The sequence below is a fragment of the Myotis daubentonii genome, chromosome 12 (assembly GCF_963259705.1).
Source record: "Myotis daubentonii chromosome 12, mMyoDau2.1, whole genome shotgun sequence".
In the NCBI taxonomy this organism is placed as follows: Eukaryota; Metazoa; Chordata; class Mammalia; order Chiroptera; family Vespertilionidae; genus Myotis; species Myotis daubentonii.
This window is the reverse complement of record NC_081851.1, coordinates 75,836,428-75,853,441: the sequence shown is the minus strand read 5'-3', so window position 1 is coordinate 75,853,441 and position 17,014 is coordinate 75,836,428. Positions and strand designations below refer to the sequence as shown.

The window sequence follows — 17,014 nt, the reverse complement described above, 5'->3', positions numbered from 1 at the left end:
AACATTACTCATGAGAGCTCAAAAGTGGAAGCAATCCAAATATCTACCTCCTGGTGCGTGGGACAGGAAAGGATTGCCCATGGTATTAAAATACAACGTCCACTGTGCTCCTTTATTTAAATGGTATTTCTAATCTATCCTTTCATAAATTCAAAATAGCTCTTTGCTTAGAGTCCAGGCCCAGCTCTAAACATTAATTTGTCCAGTTGTATCAATCTGTAGCCACTTAAAATATTCAGAACAAGTTTTCCCACAGTGAAAATGATTTTTTAATGGGCACCTTGTATATTATCCATTTCCAGCTCTAATTAGATTCATCTGGGGAAAACACCATTGGCTAAGTAACATAACGAACACTAGCTAAACAAAATGTTAATACAGTCTAAGTGGTAGAATACTGTTACATCTAAAAAACATAATAACCAACGTTAATAAGAAACGGAAAAACTGTAATTTTGGTGGTTTTTCCCAATGCATTTTGTTCTATTTATAAACAAATATCTTGTTCACAGGGACAACAGGCAATATCTTCCCCCTTGTAGGCCACAGTGGTACTAATGCAAATGCTACTTACTGCATAGCAATTACATCTTTACTTTGCTGGGATGTATAAATAAAAATCATGATTTCCACAACTCAGTAATGAAAGTCTTGAGCATTAAGCAGATTACACATCCAGTCAGCTCTCATTTACGAGTTGTAATTTAATGTGGTTATTATATCTCTTAATGTGTAACTGCGGCATCGCAGAGCTGGGCACTGTATTTTAATCTAATAATAGCAGCTATAATATTCTGAAATGTGCTTCATGAATCAAAGCCATAATGTGCTCGCTGAGGGCTTGGATTAGCACTTCATGAGATCTAGATGTATCACAGCTGCGGGAAGAGGACAAAGGAAGACAGGATGGCTTTGAAGGAGCTGAAAAAAAGGTGGGAGAGACAATCGTTTTGAAAGAATCCCTTTTCCTTGCTAAGCAGAAGATGTAAAGGACTGCGGGTCTCCTGCATTTACAAAGGGAGTCTAATGGAGAAACATGCACCATTTGCAGTAACACAGCGTGGCCTACTCCAAAGAAACCACCACAGGGTCAGGCCAACACTTTCTCCTTCATCGTAGAAGCAGAAAATAGGAAACCCAGACGTCTCAGAGGCTTTTGATGGTTTTATAAAGAAGGATGGAGATTCAGAATGAGCTTCGGAGCTGAACTCAGCAGACACACTTTGCAGTTGTGCACTGAACAGAGGAATGGTGCACCCCTTACAACGGCTAAAACCTAACAGGATCCCAGGCACCGCACCACATGCAGATGAGTTAAACAGGAAATCCCTCTTAGTTTTTAGGCCGAAGTGTATTTTCTAATTCACTTTTCCACAGACTGATCTCTGCTGTGGGAGTCTCCCCACAGAGCGTCACCAAACGTTTCCTGGGCATTCATCACATGACCAGCACTCCATGGAGAGAATCCAGAGAAAACTGACACACTTCCAGTCACCAGACAATGCCATACAGACCACTCCACGCTGACACAGTGATGGGAGAATGTGGGGGCAAAGAGAACTTTTCAAAGTAGATGATACTTTAGATGGGTGACCAGAGCCAGACAGGAGAGAAGTAGGGGCAGGAGGAAACTCGAACACCGAAGTGTGATGGCACCTACTCAGAGAACGGCGGTATAGTCACTGTGACTGGAACACAGCATGGGTCCAGGAGGCAGGAGAGGAGAGGAGGCTGAAGAGACAGACAAAATGTGGGATGTGCTGGACCAGTAGGAAAGGATTCTACTCAAAAGATGCAAAATGTGGAATAAAGAATATGTCACTAAAAGGAGGTCTTCCACTCGCCCTCGAAAGATGGGAAAATGTGCCAACTCGTAAACACACATCATTTCATAACCATCAGCCAAAGTAAGAACTGCCTGATTCCCATGAAGGAAACACAAGTGCATTCACATCCAGTGCGGAAAACCCAACAGAAACCAATCAGTAAAACTCTAAGTCAAAACGTCGAATGACAAAAAGTATCCACACCGGTCCAGGCACCAGGGAAATGCTGTGGCTTCCATCCAGGGGAGTGCACACGCGTACACAAGAAAAGTCCGCTGTCTGCGGTGCTGACGGCGGAACACAGAACTCCACCTCGAGGCTGATCTCCCACAACTGGGGTGTCTAGTCTGGGAGCCAGTGGCCTCGTGTGGCTATTTAAATTTAACGTGATTAAAATCAAATAAAAATCCTCAGTTGCACTAGTCACATTTCAAGTGCTCAGGAGCTACCTGAGACTAGTGGTGCCTGCTGGACAGTGTAGACAACACATTCCCCTCCCTGAGCAAGTTCCGTGGGCCAGAGCTGTCCTGGAGCCATCATCACAAGGAGATGGGGAGAAAACGCCTTAAGGGCAAAAGTCCCATTATCGGTAACTCTGAGGCCTCAACTCATTTACCACTGAACTGGGGACACACGTGTACATTCAATGTGTTTGTGAGATTTAATAGAAAAGAATTATGGAAACAGGGTAGTTATACTTATTTCACTCTGAGAAAAAGCTTAACCATCAAGAACTGAAGCTTTGCATCAGACTTTTAGAAGTACCTATACACTATATAGTATACAACTGGAGATGAGTTGGCAAAATGAATACAGCCAATTATCTTCCAAAATAGTTAATGGAAAAATGAATGACATTTTACACTTTGAAAGTGAAGCTTATTAATGAAAGAAATCCTGTGGAAAGCCAATGTGTAAAAAGGATTATCATCTGTTATCTCATTAGAATATCAGAAACTTTGACCTAAAGAAATGCCAGTTTGAGGTTGCTAGAACAGTAATGGAAAGCTACATTCCATGCAGCAAACACTGACTGATAGAAAAGAGGTGTCAGTGGGTATACACTCCTCCATAATTGGTTCATACAAATTTTATTCCTGAGGATCTCAATGAGGAAAAGGGAAAAGGGGGAAAAGCCAATAAAAAATGGGCAAAAGTATCGAACAGGTACCTCTCAAAACAGGATCTTTCCTAAGATAACGCCACCTCATTAGTAATGAGAAAAATGCAAATCAAAATCACAAGATGTCAGCAGACACTCAAGAGAATAGGCTAAGTTATAAAAACCAGCCACCCAGGGAGGTGGACTGCAGTCAATGGCACTCTCAAACGCTGCGGTCAGGGTGCCATGGGCGAGATCCTGTGGGAAGCCACTGGCGAGTGTCCACAGAGGCTGAGCATGCGTACAGCTGGCAGCACACACCTCCAGGCCAGGTGGATGCCAGAAGACAGGTATGCTCCTGCTCACCAGAGACACACACACAGTGATGCTGCAGCATCGTTCTTAGAAGCTAAAGTTGAAACCAACGTCAATCAGCATCAGACGGAGAAACTGCCACATGTGCACATGCATTAATTCTTATACAGCAGTAACAGGAAATCACACACTGCATGTAACGGCACGGGTGACTCTCGCAAACGCAACAGTATAAAAATGGGTCCAATTAAACTATTATTTTGGGAGGGGTGTGAAAGGTATTAAAATTATTTAAAACAAAAAAAAAACACACAAAGATCTGGGATCGATGAGTCAGGGCAGCGGGGCTCTCTGGGAGAAAAGAGACAGCCTGGAGACTGAACAGAGAGAGGAGGGGGCTGTGGCAGGCCGGTCACGTTGGGGGTGTTACTGCATGGAGGTGTCACTGCGTGGAGGTCTCATGGATGCTTTCCTGTGATCATTTCTTGACCTGCACATTTTTATATTGTGTCTTTTTTCTATGTGAATGTTATACAGGTTAGGGCAAAAGTAGGTTCACAGTTGTTTGTATGGAAAATATTATAATAATTGATAAATAATAATACAAGAATAAACTGTGTTTTGTGTATTCACAACTATAAACCTACTTGTGCCCCACCCTATATTTCACACACAAAAATGTTTAAAAGAAAAACAGTCTCTACAGACGTAAAAAAAAAAAAAGAAACATGAAAGAACTTTTACCATTTGCAACAACATGGATAAAACTGGAGAGCATTATGCTAAGCGAAATAAGCCAGTCGGAGAAAGATATGATCTCAATCATATGTGGAATATAAAGAACAACATAAACTGATGAACAAAAATAGATCCAGAGACAAAGAAACACTGAACAGACCACCCAACCTCAGAGAGAAGGCGGGGGCCGGGAGGGGGGGGTGCGGGGAGGGGGGAGGCAGGTAAGAGGTCAACCAAAGGACTTGTATGCATGCATAGTAGCATAACCAATGGACACGGACACTGGGGCAGTGGGGGCTTGTCCTGGGGGGCAGGTGTGGGGGGAGAGGGGTCAATCGGAAAAAAGGAGACATATGTAATACTTTAACAATAAAAAAAAGTTAAAAATATACTTTATTACGAAAAGCGCTAACATCAAAAAAAGAAAAAGAAGTGCGTGTGCGCCGGTGCATGCAGACACACACACACACACACACACACACACACACACACGTCCTGTACACCAGGTCAGGCGACTCCCGTTTCGTGCCACGCCCAGGCACCTTCCAAACCCTACCCCCCAACACCAGCTCACCTCCTGCGGCGCTTTGCTAAGTAACGGCGCAGGACTGACACTCTCCTCTCCTTCCCGGTGGATCTGGAAATTCACCCTTTGGTAAAGAATCTGAAAAAAGAACAAGACACGTGATAAAGAAATGTGTTTTTAAACTTGCCTCTCCTCCCAGTGCAGGTGGACATCTGAACGCTCTCCCTGGAGGAGACGAGGCCTGCTTCCTCCTGAACAGTCTGGGGAGCGGGACTGCGGCCCTCGGGACGGCTTCACAAGGACCCCACCGTTTCAGAGGTGGAATCAAGTGAGAAGCCCGATGTACGGTGAACGAATAGGACATGCGTGGGAATTCCAGAGCCTCTTCCTCTGTTTAGCAGTGTCCCCGGGAGCACGCTCCTCCCTTCCACAGAACTCCCCGTGGGTGTTAGGAAACTCACCGCCGCCCCAGCCCACTCCCGGCCGCTAAGGACCACTAAGGGATGGTGCCACCACTGGGTTCTGAATATATTTTACATGACCACGTCTTATGTTGTATTCTTGACAACACTAACTTTTCCCACCATATTCAGTAATTTATTTCTTGATATTAATTTCTATTTTTCTCTCACCTGCTTTGTATCCTTTCTTCCTGGCTAAAATAAAGCAAACAACACTGTTTTATACCCTGATATCTTCAAATTCCTTTTCACGTGAGTAACAAGCTATTTTTCTTCCCTAACTTAAAATGCTTATTTTATTTCCTAAAATGACCACAAACCTAAGATCCACACCCCACACCCAAAAAAACGCCCTTCACACAGTTCAGATCCACAGTGTTGGAAGCACTTACTTCTGTCTGCAGGGAGCTGCTAGCTGCCAACAGGGGCTCAATGATGCCGGGAGGACAATGTGTCAGCGCGAAAGCCATGAGCTCCTGACGAGTGGCCAAGTCCTGGTACCCTTCTGATTGTCCTAGCTGGCTGCAAACATCCCAACTTTTAGAATAACCTGCAGAGTTAACAAGAAAAATCACACTGACTTTAAAAGAGAAAACTCTCCAATCTCACATGAGAGTGTCAACGGCTTTCTGCTCAAGTCTTGTGTCACCAGAGCAGGACCATAGTCCGCGCTGATGCTAATTTTAGGAACCAGAAGCACACCAGGACACGGCAGAACAGGAGCAGTATGCTGGTCTATCGGCCAACTGTTCAGCGCCACTCCAGACACGTGTTTCTGATCAACTCTGTTAAGTTTCAGATTGCCTGACAATGACTACAAATAATCTACTTGGATTTTGAGTAAAAAGCAGGAAGTCTGGCCCGATCAGCATGGCTCAGTGGTTGAGCATCGAACTATGAACCAGGAGGTCATGGTTCAATTTCTAGTCAGGGCACATGCCCAGGTTCCAGGCTCGATCCCCAGTGGGGGGCGTGCAGGAGGCAGCCACTGATGATTTCTCTCCCATCATTGATGTTTCTCTCTCTCGCTCCCTCTCCCTTCCTCTCTAAAATACTTAAAAACAAAAACCAGAAAACCTGGGTGTGTGCATTCAGAAAACGTATGGCTTTGGCCCAAGCCTGCTCCACACACTGTGTGAGCTGGAGAAAGTTCAACTAATCACACTTCCTCTACTACGACGGACGAGACAATAATGCCTTCCTCGTTAGGCTGTTGGAATGATTAAATGACACTTGTATTTAAAAGTACTTTGTAAACTGCAAAGTGCTAGAAACAGAAATTATTCTAGACAGCTCCACAGACTCGTTCGCTTTGTCGAAGACAGAGATCCAAGGAGCGAGCCAGGAGCGCAGTCAGCCCTTTTATTCTTTTATTACACACTTTTATTCTTACTCCAAGGAGTTCCAGTTTGAAAGTAGCGTTTTTTCTCTAAGTACAAAGGCTCCCGCCTAAAACAATTTCTATAAATATATAAAGTAAAACTTAAGCCAGGTACCACCACTAATGGGAATAAAATTATTATAAAGCTCTCTAAGTAAACAATTTTAGAGCAATACAACAATGGTTTTCCAGAAAACCACAATTATTTTAAACTTAATGTTGCAAAATCACTTGGTTAATATTACAGAACTGGCTCTTTATGAAAATACCTTTCTAATGCTGAGGTTGTAAACCGTGCGATTTCCCGTGTGTCAGACATTTCACAGCTGCACTGACAGCAGCTCTCTCCTTGACTAAACCACAGTCAGGCTCGTCTGAACCTTGTCCCGACCAGGCCTCCCGCTCGGCCCAGTCCCTGCTGAGCCTGCAGAGCCTGCAGAGCCCGCAGAACCCAGTTTCAGCAAGAATCCTGCTAAGTCAGGTCACCCTTGATCACTAACCACCCTGGACATCTGGCCAAATTCCTTACCCTTCACCCTTGACATCTGACTGCCCAGCCCTGCCTTTAGCAAGAACCTGCCATGATGGGTCGGCAAGAACGCCACTCCCCTCAATGTGTCATTGCAGCCATGTTTCATATCCACTGCCCCGCTCGCTCTGCTCCTCGGCTATACACCCCCAGTTGTCTTTTTTACATTCAGAGTTCAGCTCCATCTCTTTCCCCTATTGCAACAGCCTCAACATCCATTGCACAAGCCCTGAATAAAGTCTCCCTTATCATTTTTAACAAGTGGCAAAAGAACATTTTAACAGAATACATACCAAAGGTGCACAAGTCATAGGTGCACGGCTCTGTGAATTATCACAGAGTGAGGCAATGCACTTTAACCGCTGGCTGCGAAAGCACAGATGGAGTAAGAGATGCGTTTGGGCTTCCATATAGTCAGGCATTGCTGCAAAAGTCGGTCATTCAGTGCAGAGCCCGGCATAAGACGATACCACTGGGGACTGTGCTGCTGTTTATTAGAGAAACTATTCTACAATAACACCTGCCTATCCTCCACAGACCTGAATTAGAATTTTAATATCAAACTACTTCCCAATTTCTCAATATCTGTTTAAAAAGCTCTATCCCATCTTCTAAAAAAAATTTAAAGGATAGAAATATTGACTATATAGTCACAAATGGTAGATACTTTGAAAACTTAGACTTACTTTTAAATAACAAATACATAAAAAGACACTATATTTTACATAAACTTGTTCTTAATCTTATGAGGCTGTTTTAATGGGGAATGGAAAGCAACCAAAATCTCAGATACAATACAAGCTCTGAGTCCATTAAAGAATTCAGATACATATACAAGCACGTGGCGTAAGCACTTATCAGTGCTCACAGATGCTCCCATCTCATGACCATATGCCGGCTGACCAATCAGGCCAGCTGATCTCAGAGCAGACCCTGCCACTGACATGGCCTAAAGGGGATATGAGCAAAGTGCTAAGGGTGGCCTAGCTCACCTGCGGCCATCAGCTCCTGACAGTGCACACTGGCTGCTTTGTAGTCATGGAAACGGAGTGCTTGCTCAACCAGAAGGATCAGAACCTGGCCACGCCTTTCTTCTGGGTCTTCACCTGTAAACACATACAAATGACTTCATGGTTTCGCAGCATCAATTCATAAATGAGCTCACGAACCCATCTCTCAAAGTAATTTGAAAATAAAAAGTGAGGATGGAACTGATTTTAAAAGATGATAGGACAAAAGGTCACAGCAACTTTTACTTTCGAACCTACTTATGAATCATCGAATTAGGTCTGTCTCCTGAGCAATAGTGATTAACAGCAGCCAGACCACCACCCCAACCCAAGGGCGTGGAGGAAAATTGGGCTCTAAACTTCCTTGGATTCTAAGCTTCTTGCTACAAACAAATTTCACTTTTGTATGTTGCCCTTTGAATGTTCTATTTCTAATAATAATTTAAAATGACAGATATAAGGAGGGAAAAGTTTAAACACAAAGTGAAATAGATATAATTTTATTGTTTCACTTTAGTGCTCATCTTTTATCATAGTGAACATCTAGACACTAAGAAATTATACCAAATTCAGCTTACATTAACACAGAGATCTTAAATCACTTTCCCAAGAACATTCTTAGAAGTCAGCTTGAATGTCACTTCCTTCTTGGGCATTTCCACACGTTCTTCATATAAAATCCATGGTTAGGTGTGCCTCCTACATGTTCCTTTACTTCCCATTCACCGAATACAATTTATTGCCATTATATTTCTAACAATCTGCACCTTCTATCAGAATGTAAGCTCCTGAAGGACAGGGGCTGCTTCGTATTGAATCCTAAAGGCCCAGCCCAAGTCCTGCAAAGAACAGAGGCTCAAAAACATATCCTCAGTGAAATGGGCAGATTCAATTCAGAATGTACTTTTCAATTATAAGACAAATAATTCAAAGTTACAATAAAGACAATTTGTCTATTTAGGCTAAAAAGAAAAAAGATATTTTATATTTTAATGAGGTAATAGAACCTTAAAATTATTTTTAATATTTCCAGGAAAAAAGTATGTTTATGGTCTTTGCATTTTTAAGCTATAAAATGGTTGAAAGAAAAAGCAAACATATCACAGAAAGGGTTGAATGAAACTTTAAATTGTTCCCATGAACCTTCCCTGTGCTTCACAGGTTTAAATAAAATCCAAGGCGAGTACTGGCTCAAGGCCGTCTAAAAACTGCTTCTGAAAAGAGCTGCTCCAGCACTGGGATCCTATCATGAGAACAACACACTCGTGTTAGAACACGCCTCCCTAGACTGTGCGGGGCCGTCAAGACCAGGCTGACTGGGGAAGAGCTTCTGCCTCCCCCTTAACTGCCTAGGACTTGGATAGACAAGGGGGCTGCACACGGCAGAGAGCTATTGCCAGAGATGACTCTGACATCAGAGGGACTTACCTGTGTGGTGTGGCAAACATCTGTTCACCAAACACCTGCTCTTCCCACCACCCTATAAACTGCCTTCCTCCCCTCGGAAGCCCAAACCCCCACCCTTTCCCCTCTGCCCAGGATGGCATAGAAGCCTCAACTGCCTTTGAATCTCATGTCTTTATGGGGCTCTGGAAGGAATGAAATGAAATGTGTGTTTCCCCTATTAATCTTTTTTTGTGTCAAATTAATGATTAGAAGGAAAGAAGGGAACATCTTCCACCCCTGCAGTAACATGTAATATAGGAAATGGAACAATGTGTGTAAGTTTATCAATAACAAATGCACATATCGCAATCAATGGAAAACCTATTTCCTAGATAATACTCTTGAAATGTTTGCGTCTATTCAAAATATCCGATCACAAGTGAGAGGGCAGGTGTGACTTCCCTCCTTGGGCAGCGTGGCTGGGCTACAGACACTAATCCAGGTGTCAATGTGAAGTGCAGCGAAAGCCCCTAATCAGCTGATGTTAAGTCAGGGTCCACTGATTACCATCATCCAACGTCTAAAAAGGTGGAAAAGTACAGTAACAGTAAAGGATTCAAAGTAAGGAATAAATTATTTAACCTCTTTATTCCTGTTTCCACATGTGCAAAGTGAGATTCAGAGTCCCACCATACGGGACACAGTAAGAAGTAACTTAGATAAGTATTAGAGCGCAAAATGAGAATGACTGCTGTTTTCATGTAAACTTTTATGTGAAGATGGGTCCGTCATCTTGAAGTCCAAAGTAGAAATAGTAAACTGCTTTTAATTCTAGAAAGTTCCATCTGAGCAGGTGATTAAAAGGAAAAGCATAACCAAAAATAGGCCTGAAAAGAATGATTCCTAGGAAAATGCTCCAAACAGAACAAAATAAGACTCTGGGGGAGAACAGCCAGGAGGGTGGCGGGGCTGGAAGCTGTTGAAGAAAACACCACTGTCTGGCCGGAAGCAGAGAAGGCTAAGGAGGACATGGCGAGGCTTTGGGTCCATGAAACGGAACTGACACCACATCCACAGATGCGAGTCTCTAATGATGCAGCTTAATGCCCGCCCCTTGCATGGAGGCTGGTTGGCGATTTACTTTGACAAACAGTGAGGTGGAAAAGACGGTGTGTGACTTCTGAGACGAGGTTGTAAAGGCATTATGTTAAGGGGACACTCAAGAAGTCCTAGGGAGAGGCCCACGTGACATTTCTGTAATATGCCCATCTTCTGATGTCCGCCCAGGACAGCGGTGAGAGTAACACAGAAACCTTACTCTGCAGTTTAGCATCGGAACGTACCAGCGACCCTCAGCAGCTCGGCGAGGCCCAGCAGCGTGGCGGACTGCCTGTAGCACGTGGGGGACTGGCAAAGGCACTCCTTGATGAGGCTGAGCCGGTCGGAGTGCAGTCGCACTGTAGAGAGAGACCAAATGACAGGCATCAGCAGCGGGTACATGCCCTCCCTAACGAGAGACGACACGGAACGAGAACTGTGCTGGCCTCCAGATCAGTAAGGAGTGAAAGACACAACTTTTAAAACAGGTAAAATTATTGTTGCTTCTGAATAAATAACGTACAACATGGATCTTTCCTGCCACCAAACATCTGAAACAGCAAATGAACTGGCATTTGGAAGCAGGAAGAAAGCGTTTTATTTCCTAACAGCTAGCTTAAGTGACTGCTGCTGTTTCTGCTTTCCAGATGATGAAATCAAGGCACAACAATAGTCTCTACTTCGTAAGGCATGTATGAGAATTCATAAATACACATAAACACACATGAAGTATATATACATAGAACATAAAATCCTCAGTAAATACTAGTTATTATTATTACTACTGACATTCACAGAAATGCTTATTAAGTATGGTATCCTCTACTGTAAGGATTTTTAATGTTTCAAGATGTAACTGTCAGGGGAATATTTTATTATTATCCTCATCTGAGGAAGGAGAAGTTCAAAGACTTTAAGCTACCACAGGTCACTGAGCGCCAAGTAGCTGAATCGGCTAAATTTAAACTCCTACAGGACACCCCAGTGTGGCTCTGTCTTGTTATCAGTATGTCAGTCCCTCCAAACCAGCAAGTGTGCCTCACTCTTCCCTTCACTATTTCAGTTCCTGGAATAAAGTGCCGAATTCAATGTTCACTAATGGAAGGAAAGGGGAGGAAGGGAGGAGCAGGAAGGGATGGAAAGGAAAAGAGGGAGGGAGCACGAGGAGGCAGGTGACACCATTCTGATTCCACCCTCAAGTAGAAAGTGCCAAGTACATTCAACTAAAAGAACAAAAATGACAGCGGATACTTGGAGAGCTTAAGCACAGAGTAAGGCTGAGTTGCCTGTCCCTTTACCCAGTGGTAAGCGACAAAACTGGCTCAAGGCTGTTTCACCATGTGCTGTTCGTCTGGAAAACTGACTTATCCTATTACAGAAAGAACCTGGGAGACAACTAAAATGTCCTAAATGTGCTCATTTGAATAGTAGGAATAATTCACATAAGCACCCAAGCTATAGGGAAAAGCACACACGTGTACACACAAATAATTCGTAGGAGACTCATACATTAGGAATCATTTCTATATAATATTTTCACTCCTGTTTCCTATTAACTCACTGATTATAACTTAGCCAGTACCACTAGCCTTCACCTGATGAGAAACAGTAACTCCTGAAGGGAGGGCAAAGACGACTTCAAAACAAAGCAAGGTGACAAAAAGAACAATTGTTCCCTGACTACAGCACAATGCCTGGGCCCTAAATCTCGCAATATCAAGTTCCTTTGTTGGTCCAGTGTCCCTGGTGAATACAAAGGCAGCGTAAACAGCAGACAGCATACAAAGGACACATTCTGTCTCCACATCCGGAAGGTCTTTTCTAACAGAAACTCCCAATCAACAGATCAAGCTGGGAGGACAGGAAGGCAAACGTCTTCCCTCAGACTCTCCTACGGCAGGAAATGCCTCAGAAGCTGCTGCAGGATTGTAGGTCTGGTTGCAGATATTCAAACCCATCAGCTGCTGTGCAAACACTGCCAGCAAAAACACTGCTAGCAGAGCACCATAGCGTTTCAGAGCTAGAGATGGAAGGACGTCAGCTATCCTCCCCCGCCCCCAATTCCAAGCACTTCCAGTTAGGAATAAAGACCAGAGATTACACTGAAGGCAGCCAAGCATGCCCCTAAGAACCAAGCTACCTGCTGCCTTTAGGGCACTGAGGTTCAGGGTTGTGGGAGGGTTTTAATATTTTTTTTTATTGATTTCAGACAGAGGGATGAAGAGGGAGCGAGAGATAGAACCATCAATGATGAGAGAATCATTGATCAGCTGCCTCCTGCACGCCCCCTACTGGGGATCCAGCCGCATCCCAGGCATGTGCCCTGAGGGGGAATTGAACCGAGACCTCCTGGTTCATGGGTCAACACTCAACCACTGAACAGCACTGGCCTGGTGAGTCCAGGGTTTGAAGCAACAGAAACTCTCCCTCCCACCTGTGAGGAAAAGGTCAGGGCAGGGGGAGATGCACTCTGTACTCACAGCACACAGTAGACAAGGACAAGTAACCTGTGTTGGCTGGTACTCACCTGATACTTACATTTAGGTGAAAGATCTTGAGCAATGTCAAGATAGTGCTAACAATTAGACTCTCAACAGGAACTTCTTGTCACCCCCTCTTTAAAATTACATTATAGAGCTATTAAAGAATAGTCTTCAGTAAGCATGAAAAGAAATGAAATATTATCATATATAGCTACTTCTAAATCTATGCAAGTAAAAAATGCAGAAATAAACTATATACCAAAATTGATGTAAATCTGCAATTCTCATCCATAATCCCAATTTCTGTCTTTGTTTTTATCCAGTAGCCTCGCTGATGGTACTAATGTTATTTCTTTCAGTGTTATAAATGTAACCTTGAAAAAATAAAATTATGATAAAATGTCCGTTTTCTTTTTTCTTCTGGATTCCCACTTAAGTTTCATTTGAAAAATGGGCGGGATCTACTGCTGATGGATTAAGTAACCAAAGGTACTCTTTAGTTTAAAAAACTAAAAAGAAACAGTAGGAAATTAATGCAAAATAAGTGATCAGTACAACACTAAGCAGATAACTCACCTTGCAAAGGCAGGATCTTGACCCCAAATTCCTCTAGGCATCCGACGGCTTGGATAAGGTCCAGCTCCTCTTCAATGGCAGGGGGCTTGTCTATGATCAGCTGCAAGCAGCACCTAAGAGAAATGAGACCCATTTTAAAAAGCAGTAACAAGCGTGGCTGAGTTGCCTTTGTATATTGGACAACATAAGATCCAACACATATTTATCAAAAACCTACTACTCCCAAGTGTTCCGCAGAAGCTTTCTGTTCTCTCTCAGTCCTCAGGACAAGCCCGTGAGACAGGCAAATAGCATCATTTGCTTTTTGAGGAAGCCACAATCGGAGCTCAGAGAGGTAAGTGATTTGTGCAGGGTTACACTGATAGGAAGCAAGATATTAGAAAGGATGAAAATAAAGACGGGATGCAGATAATTTCCAGCTATTCTTCTGGCAAAAACAGAAATGTCTTGATTCAGTGACAATTTTGTCTCCCCCGAGACCTGAAAAAGGAAGAGGCGGTTGGTAATGTACTAATGCGGCAATAAAAAATAGGAGAAAGTGATTTGCTAATTTAAGAATCTGTAATAACTTTGAAATATTTTAAACAAATTCTTCAAAATCCAGAGACTGTCTGGCCAATGTGCCTCAGTGGTTGAGCATCAACCCATGAACCAGGAGGTCACAGTTGGATTTCCAGTCCATTAAAGAAGAATAAAACAAGCTGACATATAGTAAAATTATATGTATTCATATGGAAAAATCTTCAATACAGATCATAAATGAAAAAAAAGCAAGATACAGAAAAGTATGTAGAAGTAGTAAGCACTTACTTGTGACTCAGGAAAGAGGGTAACATTTAATATTTTGGAAGGACACATAGGAAATTAATATAAAAAAATAGCTGAGGGGTAAAGTCAGGGAAACTAGAATAAGGAGAGAGACTTACTGTCGATGTATATCTGTTCTGGATTGTTTGACTATTTTATCTTGTGAATATTCATAACTGCTTCCTCTATCAGAAATATTAGTTAATAAATAACAGTTTAACCAATAAGAATGTATGGGCTATTTCTACATTTAATACCACTGGGAACATTTAAATACATCCAGTTCACAGGTCTCCATCAGTCTGGTGCCACATTATAGACTTTTGACATCTTTTAAAAATTAAGGTTGTCCTATGGCAGAAAAAAGGGATGGAATGAAGGGGAAATACAGGAAGGGCAGTTTTTAAAATGGTCTCTGAGAACACCTGCCAAAAAGATGTAGGTCAAACCACTCCCCGCTTCAAAGGCTACTCTATTTGGTATTTTCATCATCTGACATGCAATCCCTTGTGAGAGAAGAAAAAAATTTACTATTTAAACAATTTCATCAAGTTCATGGTTTGAGAAAACATGATTTTCTCTGTGGTAAGATATCACTGGAAGAAACAGTTACCTTGAAGTTTTGCTAGAGGTGAAATGACTAGTCATTTGGGGGTAAAAATAAATCTAAATAGCTTCCACAATCATTACGTCAAAATAAATTCCAAATGGGCATAAAATTCCAATGTAAAAATAAAACCATCAGAGTGGTAAGAAATGATAATAAAAACTATTTTAATGGCCTTAGGAATTAACAACCTCCAAAGGATGACACAAAAGACCACAACCATAAGAGGAAAGAAGAACAATCAAATTTTTAAAAAATTCTGATAGCAATTTAAAAGGTAAATTATATAAAATAAAAACTTGGCAACACAGTTAAAATGTTTAAGGCAGGCAAAGGGCAATGTCCCTTATGCAAAAAAAAAAAAAAAAAAAAAAAAAAGGTCCTAAGAATCAACAGTAAAAAGGCGAACCCTAAACTTCCAGTACAACAGGCCAATGGGGAACTGAATTCATATTCGAGAAATTTCCACCTGTAAGGGAATTCTGAGCTTTATCATCTCATCAGAGCGGAAGCCATGGGAGGGAGGCAGACATCACCTAACTGTGCTGGAAACTGCCAGCACTTGAATTTCCAGGCTGTCACACGAATCTCTTCCCACAGAAGAGGAACACAGCCTACAGATAATCAGCAGAAGTGACGATGGGGAAGCGTTCTGGGGAAAAGGGTCTCGAGGAAGCTGATGAATATTCATAACACAATGAAGCTTATTCTCTATGCGAGCAATAAATAACTGTGCCCCATACAGCACGGACAGGGTACAGGTGTGTTAGTGGATGTTGTAAGTAAAGAATAAAACCCACGATGCTGTCTGTGTCCTGACGCCCCGCCCCTCGGATGGAAGAACACAGGCCCTCTACCTGGCCAGGTCCATGCAGCTGTCGGTGAGGCTGGTGGAAGAATTGAAGTACTCCCTGCTGGCAGCCAGCACCAGGTCAACGCTGGCCTCGTAGCTCACCCTGTGTGGGGCCTTCCCCCTCTGGGCAGCGCTCACTGGAGGGTGTGTGGGATCCGCGCAGCAGTGCATCATCTGCCCAGCCAGGTGGATGTTTTCAAGGCGACTGGAACACAGGAGACTCTCTGCGAATATCTGGGGAAAACAAGAAACTGGAATGAATGCTTAAAAAAGGAGGACTTGATTCTCAACTCAGTGAAGGCTCTGGCGTCCAAATGAAATAAATTACAAATACTCCCATCCTGGAGGTAGCAGCTGTGTATGTTGCAAATACATTAAATGATAACGAAGCACACTTTTATGCTATGTAAATTTCACCTCAATTAAAAAAAACTCCCTCGCCGAAACCGGTTTGGCTCAGTGGATAGAGCGTCAGCCTGCAGACTGAAAGGTCCCAGGTTCGATTCCGGTCAAGGGCATGTACCTGGGTTGCGGGCACATCCCCAGTGGGAGATGTGCAGGAGGCAGCTGATCGATGTTTCTCTCTCATCGATGTTTCTAACTCTCTATCTCTCTCCCTTCCTCTCTGTAAAAAATCAATAAAATATATTTAAAAAAAAAAACAAAAACAAAAACAAAACAAAAAAAACCTCCCTCTTCTAGAAGGAATAATTTAACCAAGCAAACCAATATTAAACATAATATTCTAATTGTGTTACAATGAATATTTAAGTAAAATATCTAAAGTTCATTCTCATTCCAAAACAGAATCTATAACTATTTAGAACCACTTCAATTTTTAAAAATAAAATGTTTGAATATAATACATATAATACATGACTGCTTAAAGCATCTGAACTCAGTCTTACTAATTAAAATAGCCAAGCTACCAATGTCATACCTAGACCTAGCCATTGAAATTACAATGTACCATATAACATGGAGGCTTTTTTTTCCAATCTGTAAATTAAAGTTATTTAAATGAAACAAGAGCCCCTGATGGAAGGTACTCATGCAAATATCACTGTATTCCACTAGGCAACAAATATCATCAACTGACATAAATTGTTTCCTATAATTAAGATAGTTTAAAGGGGGCCAATATATGGTGATGGAAGATGATCTGACTTTGGGTGATGGGCACACAATGCAATACACAGATCATGTTTCATAGAAATTATACACTGGCAACCTATCTGATCTTATTAACCAATGTCATCCCAATACATTTAATAATTGAAATAAAACAAAAGAATACTGCAATTATGAATGTAGAA

The 17,014-nt window shown here is 42.3% G+C and overlaps 1 protein-coding gene across 1 annotated transcript in view; it reads right to left on the bottom strand.

The window, feature by feature from the left end:
* The window catches only part of NBAS (NBAS subunit of NRZ tethering complex), a 203,367-nt gene that overhangs the window by 75,899 nt on the left and 110,454 nt on the right, over positions 1-17,014 (bottom strand). Inside the window, exons 30-35 of the mRNA XM_059660511.1 lie at positions 15,703-15,932; positions 13,432-13,544; positions 10,618-10,731; positions 7,871-7,984; positions 5,361-5,518; positions 4,556-4,645 (exon numbers count right to left, since the gene is read on the bottom strand). Of these exons, the coding sequence (XP_059516494.1) occupies positions 4,556-4,645; positions 5,361-5,518; positions 7,871-7,984; positions 10,618-10,731; positions 13,432-13,544; positions 15,703-15,932 (819 nt within the window). The remainder of the gene's footprint in view (positions 1-4,555; positions 4,646-5,360; positions 5,519-7,870; positions 7,985-10,617; positions 10,732-13,431; positions 13,545-15,702; positions 15,933-17,014) is intronic.